Raw genomic sequence first — 22,929 nt, 5'->3', positions numbered from 1 at the left:
TGGAATCCCCCAGCTGACCTACAGGCTCATGGCAGATATAAACATTGTTTTAAGCCACAGAGTTTTGGGATGGTTTGTTATGCAACAAAAGCTAATTGATACAGCCATGTAAGTGTGACACACATCTAGAGACCTCTAGTCTGACTGTAAATGGGTGAGTCAAAATAGCTTAATAGCTTAATCCACTAAACATTCTTAGTCTCTGCTATGTCAGTGGTAACACAGTGGCCTCAGGCATCAAATACTGGAGAATAAAACATTGGCTGCCACTCATCAATTAGTACCTACTTATGTGCCAGGCACCATTCTGTGTGCTTTCCAGCCTCCTAACACTTTTAGTCACAACAATATGCAATGTGGATGCTATTTTCATCCCTTCCTTATAAATACAAAAACTGTGACCCAGAAAGTTTAAGTAATGTCTCTAAAGGCACAGAGAGTTAATAAGTGAAGAAATGGCGTTCAAACCCAGAAAAGCTGGTTTCAGAGTTGAACCATGATGACCTCACCTTACTGCTTGAAGCTTCCTTCTCTGAAGCTCACCTTAACAATGACATTCTAATAGGGTGGTCCCTCAGAATCAGGAACACTTTATGTTCAATCCTCACATACCCACCAGCCCTCCAAAAACACCAAGTAGGCTGGGCACCGTGGCTCACGCCTGTAATCAAAGCACTTTGGGAGGCCAAGGCGGGCAGATCACCTGAAGACAGGAGTTCGAAACCAGGCCAGCCATATCTGTACTAAAAGTACAAAAATTAGCCAGGCATAGTGGTGGGTGCTAGTAATCCCAGCTACTTGGGAGGCTGAGGCAGGAGAATCTCTTGAATCCAGAAGGCAGAGGTTGCAGTGAGCCAAGATCGCACCACTGCACTCCAGCCTGGGTGACAGAGCGAAACTCTGTCTCAAAAACAAAACAAAACAATACAAAAACACCAAGTAAACAAAACATACACATCCATTTCCTTTTCCTCACAGACAGGAATAGCCCAGGAGGAGATTAACTCTGTGACACATGAGAGGCTGTTCCTTCAGGATGTGTCCACCATACCTTTCTGCTTCACCAAGTCTCGGCTGTCTTCTAAGTCACTGAGTGAAAGACGCAGCATGCTTGACCATGCTTTCTGGAAATACTGGAACCCTTCCTGAGTCATTCCAGTTTCAAGATACAGTTCTCCAATAGCATTCTGTACTTTGAGAAGCATGTCTGTCATGGACTGGCTCTGTACAAAATGAAAAGGGAACCACCCCGAGAAAACACAGCATTAGGATAGATACAGATACCACATACCTACCCAACAAAGCCTTATTCATAATGACATTGAAAAAGACTGTATGCTTTACATCATTTCTTAGGAAATTCTAAATATATATATAAGATAATAGTTATGGTGAAAAGTTTATAGGGAGGTATTGCAAACCCAGTTAATTTTTGTATTTTTAGTAGAGACAGGGTTTCACTGTGGTTGGCCAGGCTGGTATTGAACTCCTGACCTCAAGTGAACCGCCCGCCTCGGCCTCCCAAAGTGCTGGGATTGCAGGCGCGAGCCACCGCACCCAATGGAAATAAAAATTTTAAAGAACAACGTGACAATGTCTTGCATGCGTTAAAGATTTCAGAGGAGGTGGTATCCAGAATTCAAATGAACAGCTGTGAACACTGCTTGAATTCAAATGTGACCAGAGAGCAGCTAAGTTTATGTTTGACACATTTGTGCACAGAGACTTGAATTTAAATTCCCCTTACTGGTCTAGTATATTTACTTCAGGATATAAGGAAAAACTTCCCCTTTGCCCTCTGAAGTTTCACTGAAAAAATCAACTGACAAAAGGCAGATTAACAGGAGAAATGCATACACATTTGTTAGCACGCACGGGGAGAATTACAGAATATAGACATTTATATACCCTACCTCTTAGGAGAAGGGAGATGGGGAAGTAAAGATAATTTTAGGGGGTAGTAAATTATTTTTAGGGGAATTCAATGACCCAAAGCACCACCATGCTCAGCTAGTTTTTGTACTTTTTGTAGAGATGCGGTTTCACCGTGCTGGCCAGGCTGGTCTTGAACTCCTGACCTCAAGCGATCCATCCACCCCAGCCTCCCAAAGTGCTGGGATTACAGGCATGAGCCACCACACCTAGTCCCACAGATCACTTTTTAATAAGCATATCACCTAAATCAGGGTTCTCAACCCGGCACCACTGGCATTTTGGGCAGGATGACACTGTGCTGTGAGGAACTATGCTCTATGGGATGTTCAGCAGCACCTCTGGCCTACCCACTGGATGCCAGTAGCAACTCTCCCCCAAGCTATGACAACCAAAAGTGTCTCCAGCCTTGCCAAATGTTCCCTGGGGACCAAAATTGTCCCCTAGTTGAAAACTGCTGGATTAAATTTTAAAATGACCTTATCCGAAGAAATTTTAAAAGCAGTAAAGTACAGAATGCATATGTCACAAATAACAAGATCTTTCTCCTCAAGAATGTTAGTTTGCTGTAACAAGAGATGACCACCCAAAAAGAATGTCAGGTACATAACAATGCATTTCTCAGAACAGATTTCTGTTGTTAAGTGATATATGACTGTATTTACATAGCATTAATATTCTTTACTAGCTCTTAAGAGAGTTTATAATTATATATTGATTTGAGTAATCATTGGACTAATGTCTTATTAATAGTTATTTCTCCCAATTGACTGTAAGCTGCCTGAGGGTAGAAATCATGTTTGATTCTTGCTGTTGTATCCCTGGAGCTGGGTATGATGAAGCCTCTATAAATATTTTGATCTCCATTTACACAGCATTAGGGTGGGTCAGTTACCACTTCAAAAGCAAAGTGATGATAAAAATGAAATACACCAAACTTGATTTGTATTAAAAATAACATGTTAGAAACCAAAAAAAAAGAATGTCAGGCACATATTTCAAAGAAGTTGTTATTGCCCAAAATAGTCAGAAAACCTCTTTTGGAAGTGCCTTCGGAGCCTAAAAACATTCTTTTCATAGTCTTCATGGTGGCTAGTCCCAAAGAACTGTTGCAAAAATATTTTGAAGATAGAATCATAAGATTGATGCCTCCAGAAGGAGCACTCTGAAGTGGGAAGTTCTCTTAAAAGCTTAAATCAAACTCCCTTATATTTCTCATCTAGGCCTCACTTGCTTCATTACACAAAGACAATAATAACAAAATAGCTACCATACTTAAGATCTTACTGTGTGCCAGACGTTACGTGACGTGCTTTATGCACCTTCTTACTTGAACGTGTTAACAGCCCCATGAGATAGATATTAGAATCCTCAAAAATGAGAACCCACCAGAGCGCAGGTTAAAATTCCTACCAAGATCACACAAGCAGAAAAGTGGCAAAACCGGGATTTAAATCTGGGTCAGTCTGAAAACAGCCCACGCTCTATTCACAATTGCATGCCACCTTCTAAGGGCATGGAGGAACCTGCCAGTTCAAACTGATTTGTGGATTCACCTCTCACAGTTATTAAGCACCCACAGGCTATAATATACCATGGAGGAACAAAAATTGGTAAACAAACATAGTCTCTGCCATAAAAGGACTTTCACTGCTGAGTCTTTTAAGTCTCTTTGCTAGAACTCCTTCTAGAAAGACGTACGTTGATGGCGATGAGGGCAGTGTTTTATGAAAGTTTAAAGGTATTTGTTTTAAAATAAAAACAGCTTTGTCTTGAGTTAGACTACCCTAAACCCACAAATTCTACTGAAATCAGTGAAAGTTAATACTTTAAAAAAAAAAAATAGCAGTTAGGTCAGGCGTGGTGACTCACACCTGTAATCCTAGCACTTTGGAAGGCCAAGATGGGAGGATCAGTTGAGTTCAGGAGTTTGAGCCCAGCCTAAGCAACATAGCAAAATCCTGTCTCTACAAAAAAATTGAAAAATTAGCCAGGAGTGGTAGGGCATCCTTGTGGTTCCAGCTACTTGGGAGACTGAGGTGGGATGATTGTTTAAGCCGGGAAGGTTAAGGCTGTAGTGAGTCATGATCACACCACTGCACTCCAGCCTGGACGACAGAGCAAGACCCTGTCCTCCCAAAAAATAAATTTACATTAAATAAAATAGTAGTTAAATGTTATCATAAGCATATAGTTGTTATGAGTTATGTTATGTTATGAGTGATGCTTTCATTGTAGTCAACAAAGCCAAAAGTTCATATTTCAGAAAAAGCAAATCAATATAGAGACATCAATCAACCTTACCCAATATCCTTTTTTTGATGGAGTCTTGCTCTGTTGCCAGGCTGGAGTGCAGTGGAGCTATCTCGGCTCACTGTAACCTCCACCTCCGAGGTTCAAGGGATTCTCCTTGCTTCAGCCTCCCAAGTAACTGGGACTACAGGTGCGTGCCACTATGACCAGCTAATTTTTGTATTTTTAGTAGAGATAGGGTTTCACCATGTTGGCCAGGATGGTCTCGATCTGTTGACCTCATGATCCACCTGCCTTGGCCCCCCAAAATGCTGGGATTACAGGCGTAAGCCACCGTGCCTGGTCTCCCAACATCTTTATGAAATTTATTACCAAGTCTTTGGCTAGTCTTTTATTAATTTACTTAAATCTACCACTGTATTTCCATTTTTGCCTTATGAACATTTCTTTTTTTTCCCAAAGTGTCACCTATCAGTACTCATTAATTCTACAATGATTCCTATCTACTTATTGTTTGTTGTCATTAATGTATAGTTGGGGCATGGGTTAAAATCATAGCTTCCTTATTGGTGAACAAAATGGATTCCTCTAGTGCATTAAATTACCTTTACATAAACAAAGGTAAATAATATCTGAAAATATCTAACACAAAAGGAATAAAGTTTGAAGGATTTAAAATTTACTCTCAGCTTACCTGTACTAACATGTTCTCAACACTCAACAACAACTCTTCTGCTTCATTGGTCTTGCCCATAAACTTCAAAAAACTCCCAATAAAGAACATTAATCGACATTTGTCAGGGACAGTAAGTTTGATAAGCCTGCATTGCAGCACTAGAATGGAAAGAAAAGTAAATAATCCCACAGCATATTTCGGAAAGAACAAAGGGTACCCATTGCTTAATCTTAATCTTGATATAGAAGTTAAATGCATTAGCCATAGTTCAGGTTCTCTCTCAAGGGTTCAGCACTTTGCTTCTATTAAGATTACATACAATACCAAACAGTTTATACTATGACATGAAAAATAACTAATAATCTTTGCATGTAAATGCTGAAAACTAGTCAAAAAAGAGTATTTATAGCTCAATCCATACATTGCTCTAATTTGTATTTTCGGGTGATTTGCAGATAAGAAGAAAAAGGTATTTAAATTTCTTACACCATTCTGCCCTCTATTGCAACTATCTTGAAATGCTGGCTTTAACAGAAAGAAAATCCTAAAAGAACAAAATAAGGAGACATACCGTGTGTGTGTGTGTGTGTGTGTGTTTGTGTGTAATTATACCTTATACACAAGTGAAAACAGAAGTTTTTAACTTAAAGACCCAATTAAATACATGGTGCTGCAAATCTTCATTTTTAGAATTTCCTTTTCCATATGTTCCAGTATCTAAATGTCTACATTTGTTCATTTGTTAAAATTATGGCATTTAATATGTTTGACATATATTCTTTGCTCTTCGTCCATTCCTTTGCTCACATTGAAGTCACCTCAGCCTTGAATATTCTCCTGCTTTCTTTCTGCCTGTTTTTCCATGGATCACATTCCACAACCCTCAGCTTTGTAGGGAAGCTGGTGCTTCAAGTCAAAAAGCAAACTAAAACACAGACAAGGGAGAGAGAATGCTGAGGGCCAGAGTCCAAGATGTTTGTGCAAAGTGGCAGTTCAAGCAATGGGGCCTGGGGTGGGAATGAGAACTCAGAGGAAGAAGCAAGAGACAGGGAGCCTCAGAGTCAGGAGGAGCCGCTTGGAGCAGGCAAACAAGGATGTCTGGACAAACAGTGCAGGGATGGGCTCCTGCCCAGGGTGAGGCTTCTGCACATCCAAGAGGACTTTGCTTCCAGATTCCTGACAAGGGCTCAGGTTGAAATGGATGATGTCCATCACTGCATTTAATATTCAATTCAACAATCTCCTGTGCTTTAAGAACCCCTTATTCATAAACCCTTCCTCCTACCCTACCACATGCTCACATTCACTAACTTAGCACCAATGTAGAGTCTGAGAAGACAAACATAATTTTTCTCATTATAAAACTAATATATGTGTATTATAGAAAACTTAGAAAATATAGAAAACTACAACTAAGAAATTAAAAAACCCATAATTGCATCAAAGATAATCTCTGTTAAGATATTGCTGCTATATGACTTCTAATCTTTTGGGTGTACCATATAACACAAACACACACATATACACCTTTTTAAAATTAAAATTGGGATCATCCTACACCTAATGTGGATGTGCTAGATATTGGTTATATATATATATATATATATATCAAATATAATACAATCAATCATTTCTGCTCTCATGGAACTTAAAATCTATCAAAAATATAATGTGAACAATTTTCCATATCCTTAAATATTCTTTGAGAGCATACATATTTAAGACCAGATTTTATTTCATTTACTGATTATCATTAGTCAATTTTTCACTTTTTTTTTTTTTAAGATGGAGTCTCGCTCTGTCGCCTAGGCTGGAGTGCAGTGGCACAATCCTGGTTCACTGCAAGCTCCGCCTCCCAGGTTCATGCCATTCTCCTGCCTCAGCCTCCCTAGTAGCTGGCGCCCGCCACCACACCTGGCTAATTATTTTTATATTTTTAGTAGAGACAGGGTTTCACCATGTTAGCCAGGATGGTCTCGATCTCCTGACCTAGTGATCCGCCCGCCTTGGCCTCCCAAAGTGCTGGGATTACAGGCATGAGCCACCGCGCCTGGCCAATTTTTCACTATTATAAGATGCTACCTAATTGAGAATTATTCACAGAAATCTTTGTCAACACCCTTGTTTATTTCCTTAGAACAATTTTTAGAAATTGAAAATCACAGTAGATTCATATTTTTAAGGCTTTGATATATATTGCCAAATTACTCCCCAGAAAGATTGCCCTAATATACATTCTTACCTGTATCATGTAAAAGTACCTATTTTCTCACATCTTTGCCAATATTATTATTGTTTATAAAAATCCTTGCAAAAAAATCATTGCCAATTTCGTATCTGAAAAAATAGCATCCTACTGTTGTTGGTTTTTTGTTGTTGGCTTTTTTTTTTTTTTTGGAGATAGAGTCTTGCTCTGTTGCCCAGGCTGGAGTGCAGTGGCACCATCTCAGCTCACTGCAACCTCTGCCTCCCAGGTTCAAGCAATTCTCCTGCCTCAGACTTCTGAGTAGCTGGGACTATAGGTGCATACCACCATGCCCAGCTAATTGCTTGTATTTTAGTACAGACAAGGTTTCACCATGTTGCCTGGACCAGTCTCGAACTCCTGAGCTCAGGGAATCCACCTGCCTGGGCCTCTCAAAGTGCTAGGATTACAGATGTGAGCCACTGTGCTCAGTCCCTACTATTGTTTTAATTTGCATTTATTTGATTACTAGGGAAACAGAATATTTTAACATATTTATTAACAATTTATACTGTTTTTCATCGACTCTAACATGCCTCAATTGCAAGATGCATCCTTACTTCAGAAATATTTAGTTTGAGAAAGTATGCATCTTAGAACCAACAGAATCTGGTATTTCTCCTTTAATGAATTCGTTTCTCCAGCAATCATTTCCTGAGCACCATGGGCACTTGCCATGGACCAGGCAGAGTCCTGGGGGGAGTAGATAAAGGAGGAGTCCAGGCAGACCCAGGCCCTGCCTTTTGGGTTGTCAAAATAGTAAGGAAGACAGACCATCTCATAATCATACAAGTAGATACAAAATTAAAACTATGAAAATAATCATGAATGAGATGGTAAAATAAACTGGGGAAGGTTTCTCCAGAAAAGTGACAATTCAACTGCGCATTAAAGAAAGAACAGAAGGTTCTGAAGCAAAATGGTGAGGGAGAATGTGGGAAATTCTGGGCAGAGAGAACAGCATGTCCAAAGGCTAGAGTCTAGGGCAGGAAAAAGTGTGGAGTCTAGAAAATTGAGAGGAAGAGACTGAAGAGTAAAGACAATAAGGACATTTGATTCAAGAGAAGGATAGAGATATAGAAAGATGCCAGTCAGCACCCACCCCATGCCCAGTGCTGCTCCAGACACAGGAGACACGGCAATAAACCCAAGAGGAAGGGTCCTACTCTCAAGGACCTGCTTGCCAGTGGCTGGAAGGCCTACAGGCAGGGAAGGAGGAGCAGAGATTTTTTTTTTTTTTTTAAGTAAAGAAGACAATGTCAGGTAGCAGTAAAAGTTACACAAAAAAGTTAAGATACATTAGCATGATCAAGAATGGCTAAATGTAACATTATATTGAGGAAGCCACTGTGAGAAAGTCATGCTTCAGCTCAGATCTGAATAACCAGAAAAAAATGGTGCTATAAATATCAATAATAAAAAGAGCATTTTTGGCAGAAGGAACAGTGGGTGCCAAGGCCCAAAGGGAAATGTACTTGAAGGACAAAAAGAAGGCCCAGGTGGCTGGCATCTACAGGTCAAGACAAAGAATCTTAAAAGATGATATTACCCAGGCATGCAGGGGCCAGATCATATAAGGTATTGTAGTTTAGGCTGAGAAGTTAAATTGTATCATAAGTACAACAGCAGTCCATTGGAGTGGCTTTAATCTGGGAAGTGACATGATTTGGTCTATATTCTTAAGACCTAATTCTGGCTATTGTACAGACAATACACTTTACAGGAACAAAAACTAAAGTGGGAAGACCAGTAAGTAGGCTATTACAATAGGCCAGGTAAGAGATAACAATGGTGGCATGGGCTCACTAGAGAGATGCCAGTGAAAGGGATATCCCTTCTCACCACTCCTATTTAAGATCATACTAGGAGTCCTACCTAGTGCAATAAGACAAGAAAATGAAATAAAAGGTATACATAGTGAGAAGGAAGAAATAAAACTGTCTTTGTTCACAAATGCTGTAATTGTTTATGCAGAAAATCCTAAAGAATCAACAACTTCTGGAAATAACAAGTAATTTACAGTAGGGTTGCAAGATTCAAGGTTAACACACAAGTCAATTGCCTTCCAATACACCAGCAATAAACATTGGAATTAGAAATTAAAAATACAATGCAATTTGTAATAGCACCAAAAGAAAATAAAATGGGTATAAATCTAACAAATTTAGAATCTATATGCAGAAAACCACAAAACTCTAATGAAAGAAGCCAAAGAAGATCTAAATAAATGAATAAGTATTCCATGGTAATGGACTGGAACACTCAATATTGTTAAGATGACAATTCTGCACTTGACCTGTAGATTCAATGCACTTCCAATCAAAATCCCAGCAAGCTATTATGTAAATATGACAAATTAATTCTAATGTCTATATGAAAAGGCAAAAGACCCCTAATAGCTATGTTAGCTCCCTAGGACTGCTACAAGAAATTACCACAAACAGGGTGGCTTAAAAAAACAGATTATTCTCTTACAGTCCTGAAGGCTAGAAGTCCAAAACCAAGGTATTAGCAAGGCCATGCTCTCTCTGAAGGCTTCAGGGAAGAATCCTTCCTTGCCTTCCTCCAGCTTCTGGTGACTCTGTGAAATCCTTGGTGTTCCTTGGCTTGTAGACGCATTACTCCAATCTCCACCCTTGTCTTAATGTGGTGTTCTCTCCTCTGTGTGCCTATGTCCAAAATTCCCTCTCTTATAAGGACTCTAGTCATTGGATTAGGGACCATCATGACCCAGTATGATTTAATCTTAACTTGATTAGATATGAAAATATCCTATTTTCAAATAAGGTTAGAGTCCAAATAAGGTTAAATAAGGAGGTTAGGAATTGAAAATATCTTTTTTGGAAGACACAATTCTATCCACTACAATAGCTAGCACAGTACTGAAAAAGAACAAAATTAAAATGTGACTACTATCCAACTTCAAAACTTACTACATAGCGACACTAATAAAGATAGCATGGTATTTGTGTAAAAAATAGATACATCAACCAACGGAACAGAATAGAGAGCCCAGAAATAAAGCCACACACCTACCACCATCTGATCTTCGACAAAGTTGACAAAAACATGCAATGGGAAAAGGATTCCCTATTCAATAAATGGCGTTGGGATAACTGGCTAGCCATATGCAAAAGACTGAAACTGGACCCCTTCCTTATGCCATACACAAAAATCAACTCAAGATAGATTAAAGACTTAAAAGTAAAACCTAAAACTATAAAAGCCCTAGAAGATAACCTAGGAAATACCATTCTGGACATAGGCTCTGCCAAAGATTTCACAGTGAAGACCCCAAAAGCGATTGTAACAAAAACAAAAATTGACAGTGGGAACTAATTAAACTAGAGATCTCTTACACAGCAAAAGAAACTATCAACAGAATAAAGAGACAACATACAGAATAAGAGAAAATATTTGCAAACTGTGCATCTGACAAAGGTCCAATATCCAGAATCTATATGGCACTTAAACAAATTAACAAGCAAAAAACAAACAACCCCATTAAACAGTGGGGAAAACAATATCATATGGAATGGGAAAAACTGGAAGCATTCCCCTTAAAAACTGGCACAAGACAGGGATGCCCTCTCTCACCACTCCTATTCAACACAGTGTTGGAAGTTCTGGCCAGCACAATCAGGCAAGAGAAAGAAATAAAGGGTATTCAATTAGGAAAAGAAGAAGTCAAATTGTCCCTGTTTGCAGATGACATGATTGTATATTTAGAAAACCCCATCATCTCAGCCCAAAATCTCCTTAAGCTGATAAGCAACCTCAGCAAAGTCTCAGGATACAAAATAAATGTGCAAAAATCACAAGCATTCTTATACACCAATAACAGACAAACAGAGAGCCAAATCATGAATGAACTCCCATTCACAATTGCTTCAAAGAAATACCTAGGAATCCAACTTTCAAGGGATGTGAAAGACCTCTTCAAGGAGAACTACAAATCACTACTCAATGAAATAAAAGAGGACACAAACAAATGGAAGAACATTCCATGCTCATGGATAGGAAGAATCAATATCATGAAAATGGCCATGCTGCCCAAGGTAATTTATAGATTCAATGCCATCCCCATTAAGCTACCAATGGCTTTCTTCACAGAATTGGGAGAAAAAAAAAAAAAATACTTTAAAGTTCATATGGAACCAAAAAAGAGCCTGCATTGCCAAGACAATCCTAAGTCAAAAGAACAAAGCTGGAGGCATCATGCTACCTGACTTCAAACTATACCACAAGGCTACAGTAACCAAAACAGTATGGTACTGGTACCAAAACAGAGATATAGACCAATGGAACAGAATGGAGCCCTCAGAAATAATACCACACATCTGCAACCATTTTATCTTTGACAAACCTGATAAAAGCAAGAAATGGGGAAAGGATTTCCTATTCAATTAATGGTGCTGGGAAAACTGGCTAGCCATAAGTAGAAAGCTGAAACTGGATCCCTTCCTTACTCCTTATACAAAAATTAATTCAAGATGGATTAGAGACTTAAATGTTAGACCTAAAATCTTAAAAACCCTAGAAGAAAACCTAGGCAATACCATTCAGGACATAGGCATGGGCAAGGACTTCATGTCTAAAACACCAAAAACAATGGCAACAAAAGCCAAAATTGACAAATGTGATCTACTTAAACTAAAGAGCTTCTGCACAGCAAAAGAAACTACCATCAGAGGGAACAGACAACCTACAGAATGGGAGAAAATTTTTGCAATCTACTGATCTGACAAAGGGCTAATATCCAGAACCTACAAAGAACTCAAACAAATATACAAGAAAAAAACAAACAACTCCATCAAAAAGTGGGCAAAGGAAATGAACAGATACTTCTCAAAAGAAGACATTTATATAGCCAACAGACACATGAAAAAATATTGATCATTACTAGCCATCAGAGAAATGCAAATCAAAACCACAATGAGATACCATCTCACATCAGTTAGAATGGTGATCATTAAAAAGTCAGGAAACAACAGGTGCTGGAGAGGATGTGGAGAAATAGGAACACTTTTACACTGCTGGTGGGACTGTAAACTAGTTCAACCATTGTGGAAGACAGTTTGGCGATTCCTCAAGGATCTAGAACTAGAAATACCATTTGACCCAGCCATCCCGTTACTGGGTATATACCCAAAGGATTCTAAATCATGCTGCTATAAAGACACATGCACACATATGTTTATTGTGGCACTATTCACAATAGCAAAGACTTGGAACCAACCCAGATGTCCATCAATGACAGACTGGATTAAGAAAATGTGGCACATATACACCATGGAATACTATGCCAACATAAAAAAGGATGAGTTCATGTCCTTTGTAGGGACATGGATGCAGCTGGAAACCATCATTCTCAGCAAACTATCGCAAGAACAGAAAAGCAAACACTGCGTGTTCTCACTCACAGGTGGGAACTGAACAATGAGATCACTTGGACACAGGAAGGGGAACATCACACACCGGGGCCTGTTGTGGGGTGGGAGGAGGGGTGGAGGGATAGCATTAGGAGATATACCTAATGTAAATGACAAGTTAATGGGTGCAGCACACCAACATGGCACATGTATACATATGTAACAAAACTGCACATTGTGCACATGTACCCTAAAACATAAAGTACAATAATAAAGAAAAAAAGTGAGCAAAGGACCTGCACAGACACTTTTCAAAAGAAGACATACATGCAGCTAACAAACATATGAAAAAATGCTCATCATCATTAATCACTAGAGAAATGCAAATCAAAACCACAATAAGATATCATCTTACACCAGTCAGAATGGCTACAAAAGTCAAAAAATAACAGATGGTGGCAAGGTTGCAGAGAAAAGGGAAGGCTCATACATTGCTGGTGGGAGTGCATATTAGTTCAGTCATTGTGGAAAGCAGTTTGACAATTTCTCAAAGAACTTAGAATTACCATTTGGCCCAGCAATCCCATTATTGAGTATATCCCAAAGGAATATAAATCATTCTACATAAAGACATATGCACACGTATGCTCACTGCAGCACTATTCATAACAGCAAAGACATGGAATCAACCTAAACGCCCATCAGTGGTAGGCTAGATAAAGAAAATATGGATCTGGACACAGTGACTCATCCCTGCAATTGCAGCACTTTGTGAGGCTAAGGCAGGTGGGTCACTTGAGGTCAGGAATTCGAGACCACCCTGGCCAACATGGCGAAACCCCATCTCTACTAAAAATACAAAAATTAGCTGAGTGTGGTGGTGCCACACCTATAGTCCCAGCTACTCAGGAGGCTAAGGCATGAGAATCACTTGATCTCAGGAGGGGGAGGTTCCAGTGAGCCAAGTTCACGCCACTGCACTCCAGCCTGGGTGACAGAGCAAGACGCTGTCTCAAAAAGAAAAAGAAAATATGGTATATATACACTTTGGAATACAATGCAGCCATAAAAAAAGAACAAGATCATGTCTTTTGCAGGAACATGGATGGAACTGGAGTTCATTACGCTAAGTAAACTAATGCAGGAACAGAAAACCAAATACTGCGTGTTCTCACTTATAAGTGGGAGCTAAACATTGAGTACATATGCACACAATGAATGCACATGCAACAAACAACAGATATTGGGGCCTACTTGAGGCTGGAGTGTGGGAGGAGGGTGAAGATCAAAAAACTACCTATTAAGTACTATGCTTATTACCTGGGGGATGAGATAATCTGTACACCAAACCCCCATGACCTGCAATTTACGTATATAACAAACCTGTGCATGTACCTCTGAACTTAAAACAAAGTTTATTTTAAAATGGTAAACAGATTTGAACAGACAATTCACCAAAGGAGATGTACAGGTACCAAGTAAGTATACGTAAAGATGGTCAACATCATTTGTTACTAGGCAATTGCATATTAAACCAGTAATGAGATACCACTATACACCTATTAGAATGGCCCAAATCCAAAAAACTGACAACACCAAATGCTGATGAGGATGCAGAGCAACAGGAACTCTCATTCATTGCTGGTGAAAATGTAAAATTTTGCAGCCATTGTGAAAGACAATTTGACAGTTTCTTACAAAACGAGTATATTCTTACCATACGATCCAACAATTGTACTCCCAGATATTTACCCAATTGATTCGAAAACTTGTGCACACACAAAAACTTGCATGTAAATGTTTATAGCAGGTTTATTCATAATCACCAATAACTGAAATTATCCAAAATATCCTTCAACAAGTGAAAGAATAAACAAACCATGGTAAATCCATACAATGGAATATTATTCAACAATAAAAATAAATGAAGTCTAAACCATGAAAAGACACAGAGGAACCTTAAATGCATATTAGTAATCTTCACAATGGTATATGGCTGCCCTGGTGATAGCTTAGAGAAGGACAGTGGTGGCAGAGATGGAGAAGTGAGTAAGTTTGCAAAACAGGAAGTAAAAAATGTCAGGGCTCATTGATGAAATAGATTTGGGGAGGAGGTAAAGGAGAGGAAGGTGTCTAGGATGACTCCAAGGTGAGAATTACAGAGACAGTTCCCGGGAAAGAACCTGATTTTGGAAGGATGTTCATGAGTTCAGTTTTAGACATGTTAGGTCTCAGATGTTTTGGAGACCATATCCAAGTGCAGACTTACATAGGCAGTTGGATACATAGGCATCATGTCTCTGGGCACCTCCATCACTTGCTTGCACATGCCATATCTGCTCCCAGTCTGTCTCTCCTACTCTTTGACACGGTCCAGAAATGCAACTTCAGCTAGAATTGGATTTTCTTCACCTTGATGTGGTCCAGGGCTCCCGCCAAAAACAAGAGTATCATGCCACAGGAAATCTACAAAAACTAACCCAAGCCTAGAAGCTGTCTTCTAGGCTCAAAGCCCTCTCTACCGGTCATCAATCAGAGATGCAACTTCCCTAGATGAGTGCCGCAAGGAAGGACAAACCTAGGCGCCAAGTAGACTGGGCAAGAAGCACCCAAGGAGATACAAGTTCAAGACTCCAAACTGCACATCATTTCCCATCAATCTGTTATGTTTGTTATTCTCAAACCACCAGAGGGAGCCAAACTTCACGGTCCAGAGGGAAGAACTAGGAGAGAGGAATGTCAGCATTTGCCCAGACCTCTTTATTATAAAAGGAGGGCAGGGTTGAACTGGCAGGCAGCTCCCAGGATGGCACACTATAAAACAGGATTTCTCCCAGAATTCTTTGAAAAAAAAAAATAGTCCTGTTAAGGGTCTTACCCCCAGCAGCACCCCCAGCAGCAGCAACAACAAGGAGCGAGGAGCGGGAGAGACATCAGACACCCTTCCAGTCCCCCAGCCAACTAACGAGACCGAGGCACCCTCAGAAAACTCTGGGATTTTAAAGAATTTTCCAGAAGCAGGCAGCAGTCAAAAGTATAAGTAGCCTATTTATCTCTCAAAGCAGCAGGGGATAATGAAGAATGAGACCCTAAAAGGGAATCCTTAGTCATTTCCTGCATGGGGAGTGAGGCTAGGCACTGTGGTTGGGAGGATGCTCCCACAGACCCCAGGAATTGGAGCTCCCTTTCTACTTTGAAGCATGCCTGCCTGGAAAGTTCTTCACCCAATAGCGGGATCTGGCCCTCCCCTCCTCAAGCCTCTTCTTCCCACTGGTGGGTTTGGGGGAAAGGAGTTTTTGTCCGACATCCCCTTCCCCATCTGTCTGGCTTCAGTGGTGATGCCTGACTCTACCGGATGCTCTGGACCCTAAACTCCTGCCCGCACCTGGGCCCCCAAATCCCAGCTGGGTTTGCACTTCCTGAGGCTGCTTGCTGTCCCCTCTCTGATCCACGGTCTTCAAATGTAGAACACAATGGATTCCCCTTTATTTTCTCCAAACCATTTGTTTGTAACAGACTTTTGCTAAAAATCTCAATTATCAGAGTAGGGCTTTAACACAGCATAGAGAAGATGGTAACTCAAAATGGAATCTGAAGATATTTAATTAATTTAGTTGACATCCATCCTCCCTTGGAGGAATTTCAAACTCTCAGTCCCAGTTTTCCTCCTGCCTCTCTAGCCCCTCCTTCTTCTCTTGCTGTTTCCTTCTCCCCTGCTCAGCCCTTGGAGTTTTCTCCCAGGCCCACTTCTCTTCTCCCCTTCCTTGACAATCTTCTTACCTCTCCTGGCTTCCATCCCAAAACAGGTATGCGCCTCTGGCTTGGCTCTTTTCCTCTGAGCCCAGTGATTACTCCCTCCTGGCTTTCTACAGTGACTCCAAACTCCACATGGGTTCTGTCCCCCCAACCCCCTCCTTTGGGAGTGTGTCCTGTTTGGCCCATGGCCGTGTCATCTACCCGGTCATTCAAGTCAGAACCGTCGGAGTCATCTCTGACTCCTCCATTTTTTTGCACCTACTTGATGATTGCATCCTGTGGATTCTATTTTCAAACCTTCCACCCCACCTTCTAAGCCAACATTGCCAGCCATCTGGGTTATTACCACTAGCAGCTCTTCGTGACACCACACTTGTCCCTTTTTGTTTCATTCTTTACACAACACCCAAGGTGACCTTTTAAAACCAAACTGGTTACCATCTTACTTAAATCCCTGATGGCCGCCCACAGCTGTTTGGATAAAGGCTGACTCCTTAGCATGACCTTGGTACTTGGGCTCCTGCCTGCCCCTGCAGCCTCAGGGCTCACCTTCACTGTCCACCCTCTCTTGTAGCCATGCTGAACTCTTCAGTTCTTCAGACTCACTACGCTCCCTCTCAACTCTGGATCTTCAATCATACTGTTCCCTCTCCCTGGAATTCTTTCCCCTTGTCACTTTGTCAGTTTCAAAACAAGGAGACACCTCCCTGCTCTATGTTCCGTGCCACCACCACTTTTTAACATCTCCTCTCAGGCCAAATTGCTTTTTAATGTCTGTCATTTACACCTGACCATAAGCTGCCTTAAGCAAGATCCGTGTCTGTCTTATCATTGCTATATCCTTGGCATCTAACACCACGTATGGCACAAGCAGGCCCTCAGTTAGTAGTGTCAAATTAATCTGGAGGAACGTCAGCATTTGTCCAGACCTCTTTATTATAAAAGGAGGGCAGGGTTGAACTGGCAGGCAGCTCCCAGGATGGCACACTATAAAACAGGATTTCTCCCAGAATTCTTTGAAAAAAAAAAAAAACAGTCCAGTTAAGGGTCTCACCTCCAGCAGCACCCCAGGAGGGCGAATTGATTTAGGGCTGTGTTGGCTACATAATCATGTTAAGAAAACATGTCTGGGAGGTTCAGACAGCTGACCAGACCACTGTAATACCTCCTATGGCTATGATATGAGATTCCTGCTGTAATTAAGTCTTGTTCTGATGAATCTAACACATTTCTCTATTGCTTTGGTGACAAGTACTTAACCTTGTGACTTCTACTTTCAGCAACTTACAAAGAGAGAAAAGTAAGCCCATACAGTCCTGGAAGGACTTTGGGGAGAACTCCCCCAAATGATCATGGGCTGACTCTCCCAGCCAGGGTGGGAGGTAAGGTAAGACAGTGAAGAGCTACAATAAGTAGAGAGGCTGGATCACAGCCTTGCTTTATGAAACTGGTTCAGACAGACAAAAGGAGGCCCTGGGAGAGATGAGCAAATGGATGCCAGAGTGTTCATGGAAGTAAATTCTACAGGACTTGGCCATGATTGAATCTGATGTATGTCAGAGGCAATTACGGAGGTCAGGACTCCCTGCTGAGAGGCCCCTGGGGGTCCAGAGTAACACAGACACGAACCAGCAGGATCTTAGATATTGATACAGGTTACATCACGTTTACAGAATCACCAGGAGAGCTATACGATGTTCCCCACCTAATTCTAACTTGGCTCATTTACATCCAGGAAATCTTTACACACTGAAATATTAAGTGATTTCCTCACAGTTTCAACTCTCAGCCCCGAGCCCCTTCCAACACCATAACAACCATGCTATGATAAGCAATTGTAGCGTTATCTGGAAGGACCTTTACCCCTGTTGGAGGTTTAGTCTTCCTCTGGTTACTGTTCAGCTTTCTGTGACAAACAGAACCATCCCCTCCTGCCCCCTTCCTTCCACTCCCCTGCCCCGCATCCCTAAGCACTGACACACTTCCAGATAGATCCATGTCCAGACAGATCCTGGCTGCATTCCACACGCGTGTATCCTCATGAGGATTGCCTGGGTTCTTCCACGTGGATGATTGCTGGCTCAGACAAATTCCGAAATTAAATCATACACGACAATAAGGATCAAGGCAAAGTCTAGATGTTTAAGGATCAAAAGGGGTACAAATGTGGTAAAGCCCAAATCTATTCCTAACTATCTGGGAGACCTCAAGCAACTTACCTGTCTGAGACTCAGTTTCCTTAATTTCAATCAATAGATTACTAGTATTATAGCAATTTTATGAGAATGAAACAAAATGACATATATAAAGTACTTAACTCAAAGCCAGATATATAACAAACGCTCAAAATCTGTTCTGATCACTGAACTGTAAAGCCAGAAGGATTTCATTTCCTTGTTCACTGCTGTGTCAGTGACTCCATGAGTTCATGGTCCAGGGAAGGTGCTGAGTTAATACTCGTTGAAAGAATGAATGAAGGCTATTATTGTGTTTAATAAGCCAGGAAATGCAGGATGAAAGAGAGAGAGTGAGAGGAGAGAGGGCAGGCAAAGGGGCTTGCTTATGGAGAACAAAGAAGAAATATTAACCAAAGTGCTATCCAAACCCAAGCCAGTAAAGGGGAAGGTCAAAGAATAGCTGTCCTCATTTTGATTGAGGACACCTTGAAGTATTGTTTTCAATACTGAGTGATGGAAAAAGTTGCTGCTACCATCAGCAGGCAGAGGGATCGTGGAAAAAACAATTTGGGAGAGAAAATCTTGAAATAATGTAGGTTTTCACCTATTTAATTTGAAGTGTTAACTGCTCACTCAGGAAAGTTGTTCATCAAGCAATAATACTCTTACTAGCTCTCATAAAAGAGGGGATGTACCTGGTACTCCAAAAAGAGGTTCAAGCTGGAAAGACAGAAGGTGCCAAGGCTGTGGTTGAAGCCACGAAAAAGCGGAGAGACAGAAAGAATGTTAAGGACAAACCCCTAAAAAAGTCATTGTGGCCTAGTGCAGTGGCTCACGCCTGTAATCCCAGCACTCTGGGAGGCTGAGGCAGGTGGATCATGAGGTCAAGAGATCGAGACCATCCTGGCCAACATGGTGAAACCCCATCTCTACTAAAAATACAAAAATTAGGCGGGCGTGGTGGCATGTGCCTGTAGTCCCAGCTACTTGGGAGGCTGAGGCAGGAGAATCACTTGTACCTGGCAGGCAGAGGTTGCAGTGAGCCGAGATCTTGCCATTGCACTCCAGCCTGATGTCAGAGTGAGACTCCGTCTCAAAAGAAAAAAAAAGGAAAAAAGAAAAAGAAAAAGAAAAAAAAAGTCACTGCAAGAAGATAAAGAGAAACCATTTCAAAATTAACACTTTTTCCTGATTTCTTGTCTTCAAAACTTGTTGGCTTCCATTGTAGAAAGGAGGAATCAGGGAGGTCTATTGGATTGATCAGAATTATGTGAGGAAATAGGAGAATCATAACTTTGGCCACTCTATATCCCAGCAAAATGGACCACTGAAAGATTGCGACTCACATACCTGAGAGTATACAGCTCTTCCTCATTGTATGGCACTGATCTGCTTTAATCTTGGCCACTGAGAGTAAGTAGGCCTCAGAGACGTCATAGCCAGCCTCCAATAATACATTCCAGAAGTGAATGAGGTGCAGCCTTGTCCAGAAGCCCGGGCTTTGGATTTTTGATATAAAGTCTGTGATACTTGTGACACAATATATTAATAGATATAATTTTAGTATTTCAGGCCTTAAAGGAAGCTCTTCTACTTACCATATTTCAGTAGCCTGTTCATAAATGTCTTACCTAACATATCTTTTGGAAGTCAGATAAATATGAGCCTTTCACTCTTCAGCAGTCAATTCTCCTGATCCACCCAGAAAACCCACTCCTCTGAGAAGGCCCCCTGGGTCTACTAGGCAGAGCACCAGGCCCTCCCTCTTCTGTGCTTGCAACAGTTCATTGCGTCATTGCTCTAGTGAGGCATTACCACCATGTATAGTAATTCTCTGGCTCCATATCTTCCCCCACTAGATGGACAGCGCCTACAGGCTTAGAGCTGTGTCTATTCACTTCTGCACCCTCAGGGCCTAGCAGGTTGTGGGAGACAGGATCGGTCATAAATAGATGTTTGCTGAATTAATGAGTAATAGGAAAAGAAGAAAGAGACAAGGAAGGGAAGGGAGGTGGGTGGGAGGGAGGCAGAAGGAAGGGAAAGTAGTGTAGGGAAAAGAAGGGAATGGAAGGGAAGCAGATAGCAGGGTCTAGCAAAGCTTGCCCAATCTTTTACCCTCTTCCAGCTCTCATCCTTGCCCTCCTCTCTCTGGAATGCCACTTAACTTTGAGAGGACTCCATATAGAGTGAAGAGGAGAAATGAACACTCTGCAGAGCCTGACAGACCAAGGGGAGTAACCCTGGAGACCCAGCAACCACAGAAGTTGCTGCCAGAGGATAGTTCCATCTGAATGAATGAACGGGTGGTTGAATGGATAAATGAATGATACAACTGGTTCAAGGGAACCATGGGTATCTAAACATAGAACCGGTAAAAGAGAAAGCTAAATCTGCCTAAACACAATGATAAAAATGGCAAGACCTACCTAGGGCTTGAGAGAAAGCCGCACAACCCCCGCAAGCATCCACTCATTTTCATATACCATGGCAATTCTTGATACACTCTCCAGAAAGAGGTTTGCCGCTGGAAGTATCTGATCAACACTTGCTGAAAATATGTTTTCTTGCGATTCATTGGGCTCTGAAATGAACATGGACTGCTTTCTCTGACGGGAGCGATTACACCTATTTAAACATCAATTACAGTTTAATGCCTCTGACTTTTTAGTACATGAAAATACTACAGCAAAAATATGACAACTCTGTGGCTGTAATTAGAGAAATAAAAGTCTAGGTAGCTGGAAAAAAATTGTATCTTATACATCAGTCTGAATTTACCAAAGAATTTGTTCTAGTTACGCTTGCTGACCTAGAATTAGAGAAGTTTGTGGGCATGTTGATTTTCCATGTTAAGTCTTTCCCCTCCCCCAAGGAAACATTTTCAACCTACTTTTCTACTTTATTATTATTTTTTTAATATTCATTATCCTTCATTAAAAATTTTAAGTTACAAACATTTTGATTGATAAATAGTCAATGGGGGCGGTGCACCTAGTCCTTACTCTGAAACCAAATATCCTGCCATCTGGGGACTTTCACCAGTCCTCTTGAAAGCAGTTATCTTACCCCAACACCAAAGAGGAGGCTCAACCTTCCCCAGTTCCCTGAGTTCATATTGATTCAATTATACAGCTCACTAGCCCAGCCCAAGACAGGACCAATCAATGTCCCGGGAGGGAGGGCAGAGAGGGTGGTGGGGCCATACTTGGCCACACGGGAAGGATGTGGGCAGGACTTTTTTGTGGGAGAGGATGCCTGGCTTTCAGTCCTAAAGGAAGTGATTTCCCTGGTAAAGGGAAGGTGATTTTGCCAAGGCTGGAGTCTAAATGAAGATGCAACTGTCTTTCAGACATCTCCAGCAGACCTTCTACAGACCCATGGTCTTGAAGGCAGAGTCCTGGGCCTAATACCCCTGTGGCAGTGGCACAGCTCAGAACGTCCCATAGACACTGATTTTGGCCATGGAGATGCTCTCTGTGTAGTGGTTCCAGCCTTTCTCATACAGGATGTAGAGCTGGGGGGTCTGCTCTTCTGCATCCATGCTGCCCTCCAGGGTTGCCAGGGATGAGTAGCCGCTGGGGCCTGGCCATAGCTGGACTGTCTCTTAAATATACACTATGGTTACTGCTTAAATAAGCACTTTTGAACATTTGAGAGTGTGCATTTTGGAGAAGTTAAGCCATTGCCTGGATCTCATATGAGCCAAGGGGTAGCTGGCAAACAAATGGCAAATTTGATATTGGAGCCAGGACTACTATATCTTCATTTCCAAAGAGAAATGGTTCCAGTAGATCATACTGCCCAGACATAAGCTTCTCAAAAACAAAAGCGTTTGTTTAACTAAATCCTGGTGATCTCTAACCTTGAAAACTAAAATAGAAATATTTTTAAATTTTCTGCTTGTCACTTTTTCTTGCAAGATAATGGAACACACAGCTAGGTGGCACACTGAGCCCAGCTCTTCGTAAGAACTCTAACCAAAGGGGAACTCACTGTTTAAACAACCATTCTTCATTTCCATTACATGATTTCCAGGTCACCCACCCATACAGAGAGACCCCGTGCTATCTGGTCTAAAGTGTGCAGATGTGCCCAGACAGCAAGTGCAGTGCCTAACAGGCCCCTGCAAGAAAAAAAAACTCCTCTCCTCCACTGTGTGTGGCAAAACTATGTGTGTGGTTATAAATCGGGAAAGTGGAGTGGGAATGAGGGAGAAAAAGAACTGGCATAAATAGTATCTGGGTTCAAGATCTGGAGAGTTAAACACAATACGTAAAGTATGGAAAACATTTTCATAGAAAACGCAGCATTTAATTTAAAATAACCTCATGAGGAGGATATAGATATGCATTCCCATATGGCAAAATCAGAGAGACAGGTGACTTACCCCTGGTCAGCACATGACCAGTAACTGCAGAAGTAGCAATCCAACCTTCTGGTTTAATGCCACTGCTCCTCCAACTACACATATGATGTGAGGAATGGTTTGAGCCCAGCATCATCTTTCTGTACACAGTG

The 22,929-nt window shown here is 41.2% G+C and overlaps 1 protein-coding gene across 3 annotated transcripts in view; it reads right to left on the bottom strand.

Annotated features, from left to right (window-relative positions):
• The window catches only part of LOC117089517 (putative tetratricopeptide repeat protein 41), an 89,845-nt gene that overhangs the window by 25,036 nt on the left and 41,880 nt on the right, over positions 1-22,929 (bottom strand). For all 3 annotated transcript variants that reach the window (XM_033220861.1, XM_033220862.1, XM_033220860.1), the window contains exons 8-11: positions 20,838-21,036; positions 19,762-19,940; positions 4,880-5,019; positions 1,052-1,223 (exon numbers count right to left, since the gene is read on the bottom strand). In XM_033220861.1, the coding sequence (XP_033076752.1) occupies positions 1,052-1,223; positions 4,880-5,019; positions 19,762-19,940; positions 20,838-21,036 (690 nt within the window). The remainder of the gene's footprint in view (positions 1-1,051; positions 1,224-4,879; positions 5,020-19,761; positions 19,941-20,837; positions 21,037-22,929) is intronic.

The sequence above is a fragment of the Trachypithecus francoisi genome, unplaced genomic scaffold (genome assembly GCF_009764315.1).
Source record: "Trachypithecus francoisi isolate TF-2019V2 unplaced genomic scaffold, Tfra_2.0 Lachesis_group11, whole genome shotgun sequence".
NCBI lineage: Eukaryota > Metazoa > Chordata > Mammalia > Primates > Cercopithecidae > Trachypithecus > Trachypithecus francoisi.
Note: the sequence above shows the minus strand (reverse complement) of the source record. Positions and strands in the feature narration are given on the sequence as shown.